This window comes from Pipistrellus hanaki, assembly GCF_964339955.1.
Source record: "Pipistrellus hanaki genome assembly, chromosome: 1".
NCBI lineage: Eukaryota > Metazoa > Chordata > Mammalia > Chiroptera > Vespertilionidae > Pipistrellus > Pipistrellus hanaki.
In genome coordinates, this window is record NC_140503.1 from 208,437,610 (window position 1) to 208,451,305 (window position 13,696).

Genomic DNA, 13,696 nt, shown 5'->3' on the forward strand with positions numbered 1-13,696 from the left:
AAGAGACTTATCAGAAAGTAGGAAAATAAACATCGGGCTTTAATCCTCAAATAAAATTTAAAAACTAAACGACATTTAAAATTTACCAAGCATGCAGCCCTCAGGTTTTGAGAAAGACCATCTTACTAGGGACATAGCTTCAGGTCATTAGTACCTAGCTGAGTATGAGAGAAACATTTCTGCACGTACTTGAACAAAACAGGACAAGAGTAAGTGATGTCGTCAAATCCGTCTTATTCTGGGGGGAGCGGGGAGAACTGTTAAGGTGCCTCCAAAGAAAAGCCGGAAGTCGGTCACGGAGCAGCTGGATGGTGATTACAGGTGGACTCACTATGTCCTCCACCAAACACGTAAGTTTTCTGAGCAAGAACCAAGTTAAGCTGCCTTTTCTGCCTGAATGAGGTGCAGAGGGCTGAGGCCTGCTGACACGCACGGACAGTGAGAAGCAGAAGGCGCACAGGGCAGGCGGCGTGGCCCGCTACCAAACAGCACAATTCCCGGAGACCTTTTATTCGTTTTAAATCCTTTGGTGTCAGACTGAGCAGATGTAGCATTATTCACGATACCCGAGGGCCCAGTGGTGTCCTGCTCTGTAAGCAGGTGAACTATCAAACGTGTGTTGAAAATCAATAAACAGGCTCCCAAATTAGAGTCCAGTAACAGCTGAGCAATGGGCCCAATTTCCTGGTTAGCCGCTGGTTACTAAAGCTTTCCAACAAGGTTTGGAGTATTCACAGACGAACCAGCCCTTAAGAGTTACAGCCGGTGATTACCCACAACCCACCGAGCCTGGGGGAAGCTAGGCTTCCTTCACCACCCCGACCAGGGCGGGCCGCAGGGTGCGCCCGTGCAGCTTGTAGCCCACTTTGTTCACCAGCGCCACTGTGCCCGGCTCCTTGCCCTCCACCGGCGTGTGGAACAGGGCCTCGTGCTCGTAGGGGTCGAACTTGGCGCCCAGGGGGTCCAGCCGGAGCAGGCCGTGCTTGGTGAACACCTTCTGGATCTGGACCTCGGTCATGACCAGCCCCTCGTAGAGGTTCTTCAGGTGCGGGTTGTCCTCTGTGACCTCCTCCTTGGGCACGCTCTGCGTGGCCTTCTCCAGGATGTCTGCGACCTCCAGCAGGTCCTTGCAGAAGCCCTGGATGCCTGCACAGAGTCCGAGAAGAGCATCTGCATTCTACCCTGTCAACCGAGCGGCCACGCCAAACCAACCCCACGGCCCGCCTGACAAATACGAGCCCCAAAGCCTGTTCTGGGTTTGGACAAGGGCTACTGAGGTGTGAAGACCGGCAGCTGGAAATGTGCAGAACCACCCCCGCCCCCGCCCGCGCAGACAGCACGGCCTGGGGCACGGCACAGTGACTTAGCGGTCAGCCTCGCTGGGTCTCGGCCCTTCAGTTGTAAAGCGGGACGATCCTGCCTCCCAGTGACGGTAGGAGGACCGATAGAGCCATGTATGCTTGAGTGCCTGGCACACTACATGTATTCAATGTTAGCAACTTCCGGGCACTGTGGGGTAAGAGTTACCAAGACTTCGCCTTCATCTGACAGAAGACAGAACGTTAGAAGGGTCACTCGAAATTCAAGGCAGTGTGTTACATAATGTTTGTGGTTTCAAAGAAAAGGCTCCGATGCCCACTGGAAGGCATGGCGAGCACCCAAACTGGTGCCTGCTTCCACCCAGGCCCCGCCTGCGGGAGCCAGGGCGGCCTCGGGCTAGTAAGACAGCAAGTGGGAGCACAGGGGCCGCCGCCAGCTTGGTGATGAGCGGCAGGTCACGAAGCCTCAATGATCTCAACTGTAAAGTGGGAAGGACAGGGACATACTCAAAGGTGACAACCGACAGCCTCTGAGATCCTACGTGGTACCAACGTGGTTGCCAGTGACGCCAAGGAAACGGCACCAGAGGCTGACCTGCCGGGATTACCCGCAGGCCCACACCGAGGCTCCACGTGGATCGAGGAAGCCCCCTGCTTACGGCTCGAAGCACCAGTCACAACTCCAAGTGTCTCCTCAAAGGGGGCAGGGGAGAGGACAGCCTGTAGCTCCCCCCGCTGACCTTGCTGTGGGAACATCCGTACCGCCCACCCTGCCCTCCGTCCCCCGTTTCCCACGTCAGTATCACAATGGTGAAAGTTACCGTATAATTTTGCCTCCTCCACCAATTTTTGGGTCCTCTGCCGCAAGTTCTCGGTATCTGCCAAAGCTCGCTTATATTTTTCCTACAAAATGGAAAAGGAAACTAACATGAATAAAGCATAGCACAAATTCATAGGAAAGCAAATCTGACACAACCAACCGCAAGTCAAAACACAAACAACACCTATTGTCATGTCTGAGGCTTTGGACTACAGACAGTGCAGCTTAACTCAGAAAAAGCCACCCCTCCCCCCCCCCCGTCACTTTCCAGCGAGCGGGGAGTCGATGGCAAGGTGACAGATACTTATGTAGCTCCACGGCCATTCTCACTCAGCGGCCCGCTGTGGGGAGAGAGAGAAAAGCGACTTTCTCGGGCCCTGACGGCCTCCTCACGCAGGAAGGACCATTCACTTCCTTAACCAAGTTTCCAACTTGGGGGAGCCCAGCAGCCTCATGGGGGGCTGACCCACGGGTTCCCATAAGCCTGGCGGACACTTGCTGCGTGTAAGCATCTGAATTATGGGATCGTCCTGTCTCACCACTTGACTGTAATCTCACATTCTGCCTCGATCAATTCAATTCCTGAAGTGACTGGATTACTCTGGGGAGCCGCTACCACCCCCGTTTCCAGTCTTTGTTCAGGCAGGTCCAGTGCAATGGCCAAGAGCCAGGTCTCCAAGCTCAAACCCTGGCTCTGCACTCAGCAGCGAGGCGACCTTAGGAAGTTTACGTAACTGTCCTGTGCCTCAGTTTCCTCCTCTGTAAACAGGGAGAATCAATATACATAAAGGCGCTGGAACAGTGTCAGCACCCACGTGTCTGGTATTGCCATTCTTAATCCTGAAGAAACGGACTATGCATCCACCTTACTGCCGAGTTCACAAACCACTGCCTCCCCTCAGACCCAGCTCAGACAGCCATGCTGGTGTTCCTCGTCTGTAGACCAACTGAAATCTTAGCTCAATGCGATCTACGTAGCACGTAACGGCGAGTCTCACGGCAGAGCCAGAGCCGTGCGGGACTTGGGTTCCAGCCCCTTCTCTAGCAGGAGCATGCTGCAGGCCCCAGCCGTAGTCCTGGGACGAATTATGAACTCGCCTGGCGCTCAGCCGACCACCTTCCCTAAGAGCCTGAGGCCTTACCATCGTGTCCTTCAGCTGCTCTTCTAGCTTGGCCTTCTCCTCCGTGAGCGTCTTCTCTGCACAGGGAGCGTCCGTCTTCTGGTCCGTCTGACCCACGTCCTCTTCCAGGTTCTGGCCACTGTTCTTCTGCTTTGCGGCTGTGCACAGCAGCCGAGGCGTGGGCCTGGGGAAGCGCATGCAAGGCAGAGGTAAGGGCTTTCCACCTGAGGTAACTTCAGACTACCTGCCAGTGACTTGCTGGGGGAGAAAGGATTCACCTTGCATATGATGTACACAAACTATTTGTAAACAGCTAGTACGAATGTGTCCCCAGGCCACCTGCCAGCTCCTCTCCTGTCCCGAGCACGTCCTCCAGGCCCCACCGGTACTGGTGGGGCAGCTATTGGCAGACGTGGGGCCCAGAGCTGACGCTGACCACAAAGGTGCTCGGGGCAGAGATCCTGCCACAGGGCACTCATGTCACGCAAAAGAGGTATCTATACGCACGGAACTATAATTTTGTGTTTAAAAGTGATAAAAGGGGAGGCTCTGGAAGGCTGAGCATAGGATACTTCTTAGCTTTGGAGAATGGAAAAGGAAAGGCTTCATGCAGAGGCACCTGGAAGGACGGCTAAGAGTTACAGGGAAGGCCGGCCGGTGGCTCGGTTGGTTGGAGCGTCATTCTGTATGCCGACAGGTGGCAGGTTTGATCCCGATTCCCAGCCTGGTGGGGCACTAATGGGAGGCAACCAATCGATGTTTCTCTCTCTCTCTGCCTCCCCGCAACCCCCTGCCTCTTTAAAATTAACTTAGAAGTTACACATAAGGGTCGGAGCGGACTGCAGACCCACGTCAGGAAGAGGGAACTGCTTGGCCAGGACACGGGGGATGCACAGGGAAAAACAAAGAACGGATCCCGGAGGTAGAAGTGACCTAACACGATCCAGTCTGGTCCCTGAGTCCAGAAGGTTAAAGAATTAAGCCCAAGGTCACAAAGCCACGAGTAAGTGACAAGTCTTAAATCCCAGATCTCGTCACCAGGACCCGCGGGTCCCATCTGAGGAGGGGCTCCGTTCCCTTTCTCCCAGAACAGAGGCAAGGCCTGGCGAACAGGAGCTGTCAGCGCGGGCGCACCGGGGCGTGCAGTTGCTTCCACAATCCGCAGCAGCGCAGGAAATGCCACAACCACCGCCGCCCTGTGTAACACCGGACCCACACCGTGTGCGTGTGGTCCGGGCGGAGAAGTGAGGGGCCCGCAGGCTGCTCGCGGGTGGAGAGCAGTACCTTCTTACTGATTTTTATTTCTGTGACTTAAAGAAACGAATAGACCTAAGCTGGAGCGTGCTGCTGTGAAACCTGTTCTACTTCTAGTTGTTCTGCCCTCCGCTTCCCTGCCCGGGGCGCAGCCAGCAGGAGATGCTGAGAGGGAAACGGGGAAACGAAGTCCCCCGAGGGTGCAGCCGCCCCAAGAGATGAGTGCCGTTCAGCTCTCCCGGCTCCCCGGTTTGAGCCTCTTTTCACAGAAATTAATGCGACTGGCCATGCCTTTCCGGGCAACCAATTCCGGGTACACAGCCACCAACAACTTGAGCCCAGAACCTCTCCGTCAGGTGCTCCGGGCGGGCCGCTGCCGCTGTTCCGTGTTGTTTATACCATTTGCCGGGGTAGCAATCACGCCTCAAACCCTTTCATCGCCTGTAACATAACCCTCCGCTCCCCGCAGGGCGGGAGCTCCGGGGCCCGCACTGTGAGGTCACTGCTGTCTACGCTCCAAACGCTAAGCTCACGGGGGCCGGGCTCCCCGCACTTCTGACCTCGGACTCCGGAAAGGGGAGGCGGCGCAGGAACACGGGCCGCGGAAAATGCCCGTGAACCGCTGACCCGAGCGCCGAGTCCGCAAAGCTCTCCGCCCACGGGGACCGGCTCAGGGCGCACGCCCGGTGCTGCCGGCGGCCGGTGCCGGACGCGGGGGCTGCCCCCGGCCCGGAGCCGCGTGCGTCGCGCGGGGTCAGCGCGGGCCTCGGCACCCGGCGCGCCGTCCCCTCCACTCTCCAGGCCCGCGCGGGCGCCCGCGGCCCACGACGGCCCGTTCCCGGACCAGGCTCGGGCAGGACAGCACCGAGGGCCGCACCCTCCAGCCCAGGGCAGCCGGGCGCCCCTTACCTAAGAGAGAACGCCAAAGCCGGCAGGCTGCGCCGCACCAGCCTCACGCACCGAGCCGCCATGACTGCCACCTGCGACGGCACTGCGCACGCACCGCGCATGCGCGGGGGCCGCCGGCCCGCCCCCTCCGGGGCCCAAGCAACTCGCGCAGACTCTGTGCCGGCTACTTTCTTTCAGCCAATTGGCGACCGTATTTCTTCTGATGGACGGACGAGATTCACCAATAGTCGTGGGTCCCGGTGGGTGGGCGGGGTCGGAGGGCTTCCCAAGCCCCAGGACAAGGGGAGGGGAAAGTTCAAGGAAACGGTGGGAGGAGAGCCTCCGTGGGCGGGGCGTGGTCAAGGGAAACACCAATGGGGAGGAAGCTTGGGGGGGCGGGAAAGAGGCACCGGAAGTGCGCACGCGGTTAGGGGCGCTGGCGGTTTTCGGGCCGGTTTTCCTCACTAACACCCGGTTTGGCTCTTCGCTCTTGGAGACAGTTTGGGGGCGGGGCGGGCGTTTGGCCTCTTTTCCTGCCGCCCAGCTCCTGGCGCGGTGTCGGGCGCAAAGCGCCCAGTGTTGATGGAATGCTGGTGGGGGCCAAAGGCGCCCCCAAACGCACCTGCTCAGTGCTGCCTGCCTGCAGTCCTCCCCAAGATCCGAGGGCTGGAGCCGTGGTCTCCCCAAGATCCGAGGGCTGGAGCCGTGGTCTCCCCGAGATCCGAGGGCTGGAGCCTGTGGTTTCTCCCAGGTGGAGGGCCGCCGCTTGTCGCATTTCTGAGGACCAGCCCTCTATCCTTCACTTTGCTTCCCCTTAAGTATTCATAATGTTGAATGAACACCCACTGCGTGCCGGGCAGGCCCCGTGCCACCCGTGGGAGACGGCAAACAGCCAAACCCGGAATTCAGGATGTTCTGAGGGGAAACACTGGTTGTTAATGAAGGGCGTGGAGATAAAAGAGGAATTAGGGCTGTTTGGGGGTAAAAGAACTCAAAGACATAATTGAATGGGACGTGTGGACCTCATTTGGATCAGGATGGAACAAACCAACTAAAAAAGATATATGTGAGTCCGTGGGGAAATGTGAATATAAACAGTATTAGATAGTAATGAGTTATTGCTACTTTGGTTAGGAAGAGATAGCTGATTACGAAAAAAAAAGTCCTAATCGTTTAGAGGTAAAATTGAAAGTAATCCCAGTGAATTTCCACAATGTCTGGAGTTTAAATATTCTAGTAAAAAACAAAAATGAGTACGGAGAAACACAAGTGGAAAAATGTTGATAGTGGTTCAGCTGGATGATGGATACTGTGGAGGTTTGTATATGTGAAGTTTTCTGTATTAAAATTTAAAGCAGTATGTCCTGATTTTCATTGGCTGTGACCTTGGGCAAGTCACTTTCTTGCTCTTAGCCTTACCATGCCGACCTGTAAGACGGGGATCATTTTACTTACTGTGAGGTTGCAGAGAGATACAAACATTCGTTTCCTAACTCTTGGGGCTCAGAGGAAATCAGATGAGCGTCCTGCCCCAAGCAGCTCACGGTGGAAGGTGGGGAACTGACAGCCTCTGGGTCCCAGGACAGACCGGCCCCGGACACCCTGCCCCAGAGGCCTGCCTGTGCTGCCATCTGGTGACCACATCGGGAACTGCTCCAAAGGGCGCTGGGGCGGGTGGAAGAGGCGTCATTTTGCCACTGCTCTTGGGCTCCTGCTCAGGGAGTCCTGAGGTCTAGAACGTGATCACCGCAGCGCAGGTCGTGTCCACGTGGACCTGAAGCTGCTGGTCTGGGAGTGTCCCATACAGGGACCCATACATGGGCCAGCCAGCGGAACCCCCTTCCAGCCACGGGGACGGGAGGCCTGGCCGAGGGGGTGTGTGAAGACCACGCTGCACAGCATGTGGTGGCCCAGCAAGGATGGGGGCGTGCAGGAAGCGGGGCGCTCTGGAGAAGGCCGAGCAGGTGGTTCGACAGCATGTGAGCCGTGGCTGTGAGGCTGCCGAGTGGCCGGGCCAGGCTCCATGCCCCCCCGCCACCGGCCCGCAGTGCGGCTGGCTGGTCAGTCACCAGGTCAGGTAACTTGCTCGAGGTCATGCAGGTGGAGAAAGGGAGAGCTTTTGTGTGTTTTCCCAGGCTAATCTTTTTTTAAAAATATACTTTTTATCAATTTCAGAGAGGAAGGGAAAGGGAGAGAGAGAGAGACAGAAATATCAATGAGAGAGAGTCATCAGTCGGCTGCCCGGGCCAACAAACCAGGCCGGTGCCCTTGACCGGAATCAAACCCAGGACCTTTCCGTCTGCAGGCCGACGCTCTGTCCTCTGAGCCACACCAGCTAGGGCCTCCCCGGGTAATCTTAACTTCCATGTGACTGTCGGAGCTGAAGCTAGACTCCGTGTGCACCGACTGCCGCAGGCTGCACCGCCATCATCATCAGCCCTCAGCGGGCGTCATTTTCATCCTCAAACTCCAAAATAACCAATTGACAAACAAACGGACGCGGGTCTGATGGGCGTGGTGGACAGAACTCTAAAGCTGGGCCCTGAGGTCCCACCTCTCCAACACCGAGCTGGGTGCGGCTGCGGAGGGCTAGCAGGTGCGGGGAGGGTCCCTGCCCGGTGGGGATTGTCGGTGGCTGATGTGGGAGCTAACGGGAGTGCGTTCCTCCAGCAGGTGAAGTCTGAGCTGCGAGTGCGAGGAGGACTCGGCCGGTGGGCAGGTGGCAGGTGGAGAGGCCCAGGTGAGGCCCCCAGCCAGCCCTCAGCGAGGACTCCACCAGCACGCCAGGAGCCCCAGGTAAGAGCCCCCCGTCCCCCTTCTTAGCCTCTCTGCCTCAGTTTCCTCATCCGTCCATGGGAATGAGAACACCCTCTCACAGGCATGTTTGAGGGTCAGGTGAGAGAATGTATGTGCGAGGCATGACCACTGGCCTAGCCCCCCCGAGCTGGGGGATTTGGGTGAACCCCAGGGTGTGCATCCTCCCCACGGGCCTGCGTCTTGGGCCCGCCTGGCTCTGAGCACTGCCCTGGACCCGGGTGTGAGTCCCAGCCTTTCTGTCACGACTGGCTGCGGGTCTATTGCCGCTGTGAGGTCATGTGGGTGCACCTGGCGGCCTCTGTGGGCACTACGGGCTCCGGGAAGCGGGTCTTCTGTTCCCCCTGTGTGCCCAGTACCCTCCCAATGCCAGGCACTTACTGGTGCTTACGTGGAGGGAGAGGAAGTCAGGGTCATCTCCCAGAAGCTTCTTGCTGAGCCTCACCTGCCCAAGGCGGGAGGAACCAGCGAGTGCCCCCACAGGCCGCCTGGGCCGGGCAGCCACACCGCGGGCACCTGGCTGCCTTCTGGGCTCAAGTGCTTGGACCCTGGCACATGCTACAAGGCCAGCTCCCCTCTGGCACAGACCCCGCCCCTCTGGCACAGGCCCCCCCTCTGACACAGGCCTCGCCTCTGGCACAGGCCCCGCCCCTCCGGCACAGGCAGAGTCCTGCAAAGGGAGGACCTGGACTGGGTCTCGGCACACCCCTGGCGCAGTGAGGGTGCCCGCGTGGCAGCGGGCCGGGCTGCTGGGAGTGTGGCCGGCCGGCAGCCCCTGCACCTTCTCCGCTGGCGCCTCCTCCGGCCCCAGCGCTTTGTTTTCGGGGCTGGGAGGACTCAGAAACCCTTCCTGACTGCAGCTCCATCATCAGCCTCTGATGCTGATCCCGCCCCCCCCCTCCGTCCCCCCACCGCCCCCCGCGGTCCTGCACCGCAGTCACCGCCATCGTCACCGCTGTCACCTCCATCACCGCCTTCACCTCCATCACCTCCATCATCCCTATCACCGCCATCACCTCCATCACCTCAATCTCGATGTTTCTAACTCTCTCTCCCTTCCTCTCTGTAAAATATCAATAAAATATATTTTTTAAAAATCTGTTTCATATTCAGTAGCTTGGTAGTCAAAAAGTGTGATTTCTGAGCTGGATCTCAAAGGCAAGAAGCCTGTGAGTTCTCTTGCAGAGCGCTTATTAGAATGGAAGGCTCTGTGCCTCCCTGGCCTGCAGATCCATCACCTCCTCGAGGGGCCTGGCATTGCAGAGGGGGGCGGGGGGGGGGGGGGAGCAAGCGGTCCCCAAGCCCTGCCAACTGCTTTTGGCTGCCTGCACCACGCGAGGAGCCACATGGAAATCAGGCGAGAGTCTGCCTGCCTGGTCTGCATGACAACAAGCAATCGGATACTGGAAAACAAGAGCTTTGGACTCCATCTCGTCATCCTCCGGGAATTCCGACACCTCCTCCGAGGAATGTGTGGTGTCACCGTTTTATCTCTTCTCGTCGTCCCCCCCACCCCCCCAGCCCCCCGAGTGATCACACTCAACAGACTCGCCCAAATCTCCGGCTCGGGCCCTGGCACTCCCCTGCTCACCAGTTCCAAAGGCCGGGGGCCCTGCCCACGTGTCCTGCCTGCACTTGCCAGCCTCCTGTGCAGGGAGGTGGAGGCTGGGACCGGGGCTCTGGCCAATGGGTTGTGGGCAGTGGCGTGACCCGGGCCCGACCCCGAGCACATCCTGTGTGGTTCTCCCTTCTCTCCTGCCACGTGACCTTGGAGGCCATGCCTGCCCCACGCAGAGCTGCCAGCAGAGAGGGCACTGACCTGCAGCGACGTTGTGGGTGTGTGGACACAGGATTCCCGAGTTGGGGTGCCCAGCCTGGCCTGGTACTGCGTCCAGGAGTCCCGACACCTGCAGGCAACACCTGACTGAATACCTGCTCTGTCACAGGCATCCCCCCTCCACCCCCCGAAGGGCCTCATTGTCCCCAGGTACTTCCGTCTCTCTCCCCTGCCCAGTCAGACTGGGACCCTCCTGTGCTCCTCCTCTGCACCCCTCCCCGGCTCTTGTCCAGGCCTGGCATCGCTCACATGGACGTGGCCCCCTCCCTCCGCTGCTGGTCTCCTTGTCTCTCTCCCAAACCCACATTTCAGACGCTGCTAGAGAGAGGTTCAAAATGGCGGCAGGCTGGGAGGGCGCTGCACGGACACGCTCCCAGGAACAAGCTGGATCACGGCTGAAATGTGGAAGGGCTTCCTGAGCAATCAACGGAAAACTCGCGGGAGAGAACCCTGATACGCGCGGACCGAAGGTGGAGACCGCATTGAACTGGTAGGGGGGGCGGAGGCGTGAGGGCTGGCCGGGCACCCACAGATGGCAACTGAAGTCCAGAGAGATCTCAGCCATGGGGAGGGCGTGCCTCGGAGAACTCTGGGATCTAATCCCCAAGCGGGCCCCCCAGCAGAGAGCACCAAACTGAGGAGGGTACCCACATAACATCTAGCTGTGGAAAGCAGTGGGGTGCCGTCTGCCAGGGAGTGGCAGCTGAAAGTTGGGCACCCTCTTAAAGGTGCAAAAATTCCCTGTGGAGCCACCCACCTTGTGCCCTGGCAGAGGGAGGGTGAAGAGGATTGGAGCTGTGAGAGTAGAACCCAGGACTGGGGACTCGGGGCATAGAGCTCAGAAGGCAGACACCCAAGTTTCTTGGGCTGAGCCATTCCCTCATGCAGCGGAGGACATCTTTCCCACAAGAGACACCTGCCTGGCCTGGAGGAAGAGTCGACACACCCTATTGGAAAACACCTTGCCCTGAGGCCACTAAGGAGATTAAAAATAACAATTACCCTCCAGGCAGAAGCAACTGCCCCACCCTGTTGAAAAAACTCCCACCACACCTGAGGATAATTGCCTGGGGGTAATTCAAGTTGGAATCTTATTAGTCTGTAGGCGAGGCGGTGTCTGGAGGCTTTGAGTCTTTGCCTGATCCAATTGGTCAGAAACAGCCTTGCACTATACCAGTGTTTCCCAAACTTCTCTCATGATGAGAATCACCTGGTGGAGTTGTTAAAACACAGATTCCTGAATCCCAACTAAGAAGTGCTAAACTAGAATTTTTGAGAACATATAGGTAAAATTGCATACCTAACTTAGTGCTCTAAATTGTATACTAACTAGTGCTCTAAGACAGATTTTATATACAGAGCACTAAGTTAGGTATGCAATTTTACCTATATGTTCTCAAAAATTCTAGTTTAGCACTTCTTAGTTGGGATTCAGGAATCTGTGTTTTAACAACTCCACCAGGTGATTCTCATCATGAGAGAAGTTTGGGAAACACTGCACTATACTGACCTGCACTAGAGACTGAGAGGCATAGAGGATCCATCTAATATAGTGATTGCTAGCCTTTTGACACTCATGGATCACCAGGTGGTGACCACTGATCTAATACATAGCTTCTAGATCCACTTTCTGAAACTCCACCAGTTGCTCCTTTTTTTGGAAACCCGACCTCAGAAGGGACACACCTGTAGCCTGTGGGCCTCAGAGCCATTGACTGTCCTGCATGTCCTGGCCATCCTCCACTCCCGGCCACCTCCCTGCATGAGTTGCTGCTGCTGCTGCCGGTGAGGGCGGAATGGACTCTGCCATCCACTCAGCACTTCTCCACAATCGCTGTGCTCACCAGGTGTCACCGCTGTCAGCAGCAGGGGGAGCCCCTGGGTCAGAAAGCAGGGGGGGATGGAACGAGTGAAAGGAAGCCTGGCATTTAAAATGCAGAACTTGGCTGAAACCGGTTTGGCTCAGTGGATAGAGCGTTGGCCTGCAGACTGAAGGGTCCTGGGTTCGATTCCGGTCAAGGGCATGTACCTTGGTTGTGGGCACATCCCCAGCAGGGAGTGTGCAGGAGGCAGCTGATCGATGATTCTCTCTCATCGATGTTTCTAACTCTATCCCTTTCTCTTCCTCTCTGTAAAAAAAAATCAATAAAATATATATTTTTAAATGCAGAGCGTGGCTTTTAAACTTGTATATCCTTATGCAAGTGCCGTTAGCCCTTGGAAAGGATGGCCGCCTCGGTGGCACTTCCCAACATGATACCTTCTTGGAGGGAGCCCCAGGGACTCCTGCCCGTTTTACAGACGGGGAAACTGAGGCCTGAGCACACAGCAAGCGAACGGCCAGGTGACAGCGTTGGAAACGCAGGACTGTGGGAATGCAGTGTGCTCGCTGGGGCGGGTGATGTGCTGGTGTGTTGGGGGGGACCTCCTGGCAGGGCCACCTCACCCCACCCAGCATCTGTGGGACTCACAGCTCAGCCTGGGGCCTGAGCACTGCCCAGTGCTCCCCTGGCTGCAGGTCTCGGGGCCCCCTGGAGTTTAGGAGAGTGTGCCTGTGGGGATGGAGAGGAAGGGAAGGGCGAGGGCGTGCTCCCAGGAGGGAGAGCCCACCGCGGGGTCCTCTGCACGGAGGTGCCCCTTGCTCTGCTGCAGGTGGAGGCTGAGGGCAGGTCCGAGGGGAGGGTCCCAATAGACCACCCGTCAGCCTCGGTGCTCTCTCAGGGCCAGGCCTTTACTGACGGGCGGCGCCGGACAGGGTCATCTGTCAGTGCAGAGGCAGCTGCGGCCACTGGCCTGGTTTTGCTGCTCCCGTGGGCTTGGCGGCTGTCCTGTGGGCGGGGGCAGCGGATTCAAACCCCGTGGCCAGCGACATGCAGGGAGAGAGGCCCCTTAGCGCCAGTCCGCTTTCCCAGTTCTGCCCGACGCCAGGCCCCGGGCCTGGCTTCCCCTGGGACTCGGCGCTCTGTGAAGGGAGTGTGTGCCAGGACTGCCGCCCACACGAGGCAGGGGCCTCCGGAGCACGGGGAACCGTCCCTCGGACCTGTCCGTCACTCTGTCTCTGCCCAGCGGTGCGTGAGCTGAGTGGTCTGGGGTGTGTGTGTGTGTGTGGGGGGGGGGGTCACAGGTCTCTGAGCTTCGCCTTCAGAGGACACACAGTCCTGCCCCCTGAGCACCTGTGAGGGGGAACCACCTGCACCCGGGTCTGGCCCCCCGTTTGTCAGGGACCTCAACCCGGTGACGGGTGCGGTGGCTCAGCCTGAGCCTGGGCGGTGAGTGCCTGTCCTGCAGGGCTGCCCTGCCCTCGGGTGACGAGGCTGGGGGGAGGAGCGCGGGAGGGGAGGGGGAGGCCAGTACTTTTTGGACGTGACTTCTGAGGGACCCTGTCTTCAGGTGTCTGCAGGCCTGAGGGAACCCCCACTCTCTTTCCCAATGTTCCAGGCTAAGCTCGCCCCCCCCGCCCCCTTAGGCTCCCGCTCTCTCTGGAGCAGGGACCCAGCTCAGAGGCTGGTGTGACAGGGACGCTGACCCTGAGGGATTTTAAAGCTGAACACGGGGGCGGGGGCGGGGGCCGAGGATGCAGAGCTCTGGCTCCTGTATTTTCCTCTGGGGCCAGGCCAGCGGGCGCAGGGTGGGTGCCCGGGAC

The 13,696-nt window shown here is 58.3% G+C and overlaps 1 protein-coding gene across 1 annotated transcript; it reads right to left on the bottom strand.

Moving 5' to 3' along the window:
• Positions 1-21: 21 nt before the first annotated feature.
• On the bottom strand, positions 22-5,570 carry GRPEL1 (GrpE like 1, mitochondrial). The gene is made up of 4 exons (XM_084865698.1): positions 5,424-5,570; positions 3,282-3,444; positions 2,141-2,222; positions 22-1,146 (listed from the first exon to the last, which is right to left on the bottom strand). Exons 1-4 carry the CDS (start codon positions 5,522-5,524, stop codon positions 800-802), a joined length of 693 nt encoding a protein of 230 aa, XP_084721824.1. The 5' UTR covers positions 5,525-5,570; the 3' UTR covers positions 22-799.
• Positions 5,571-13,696: the final 8,126 nt, after the last annotated feature.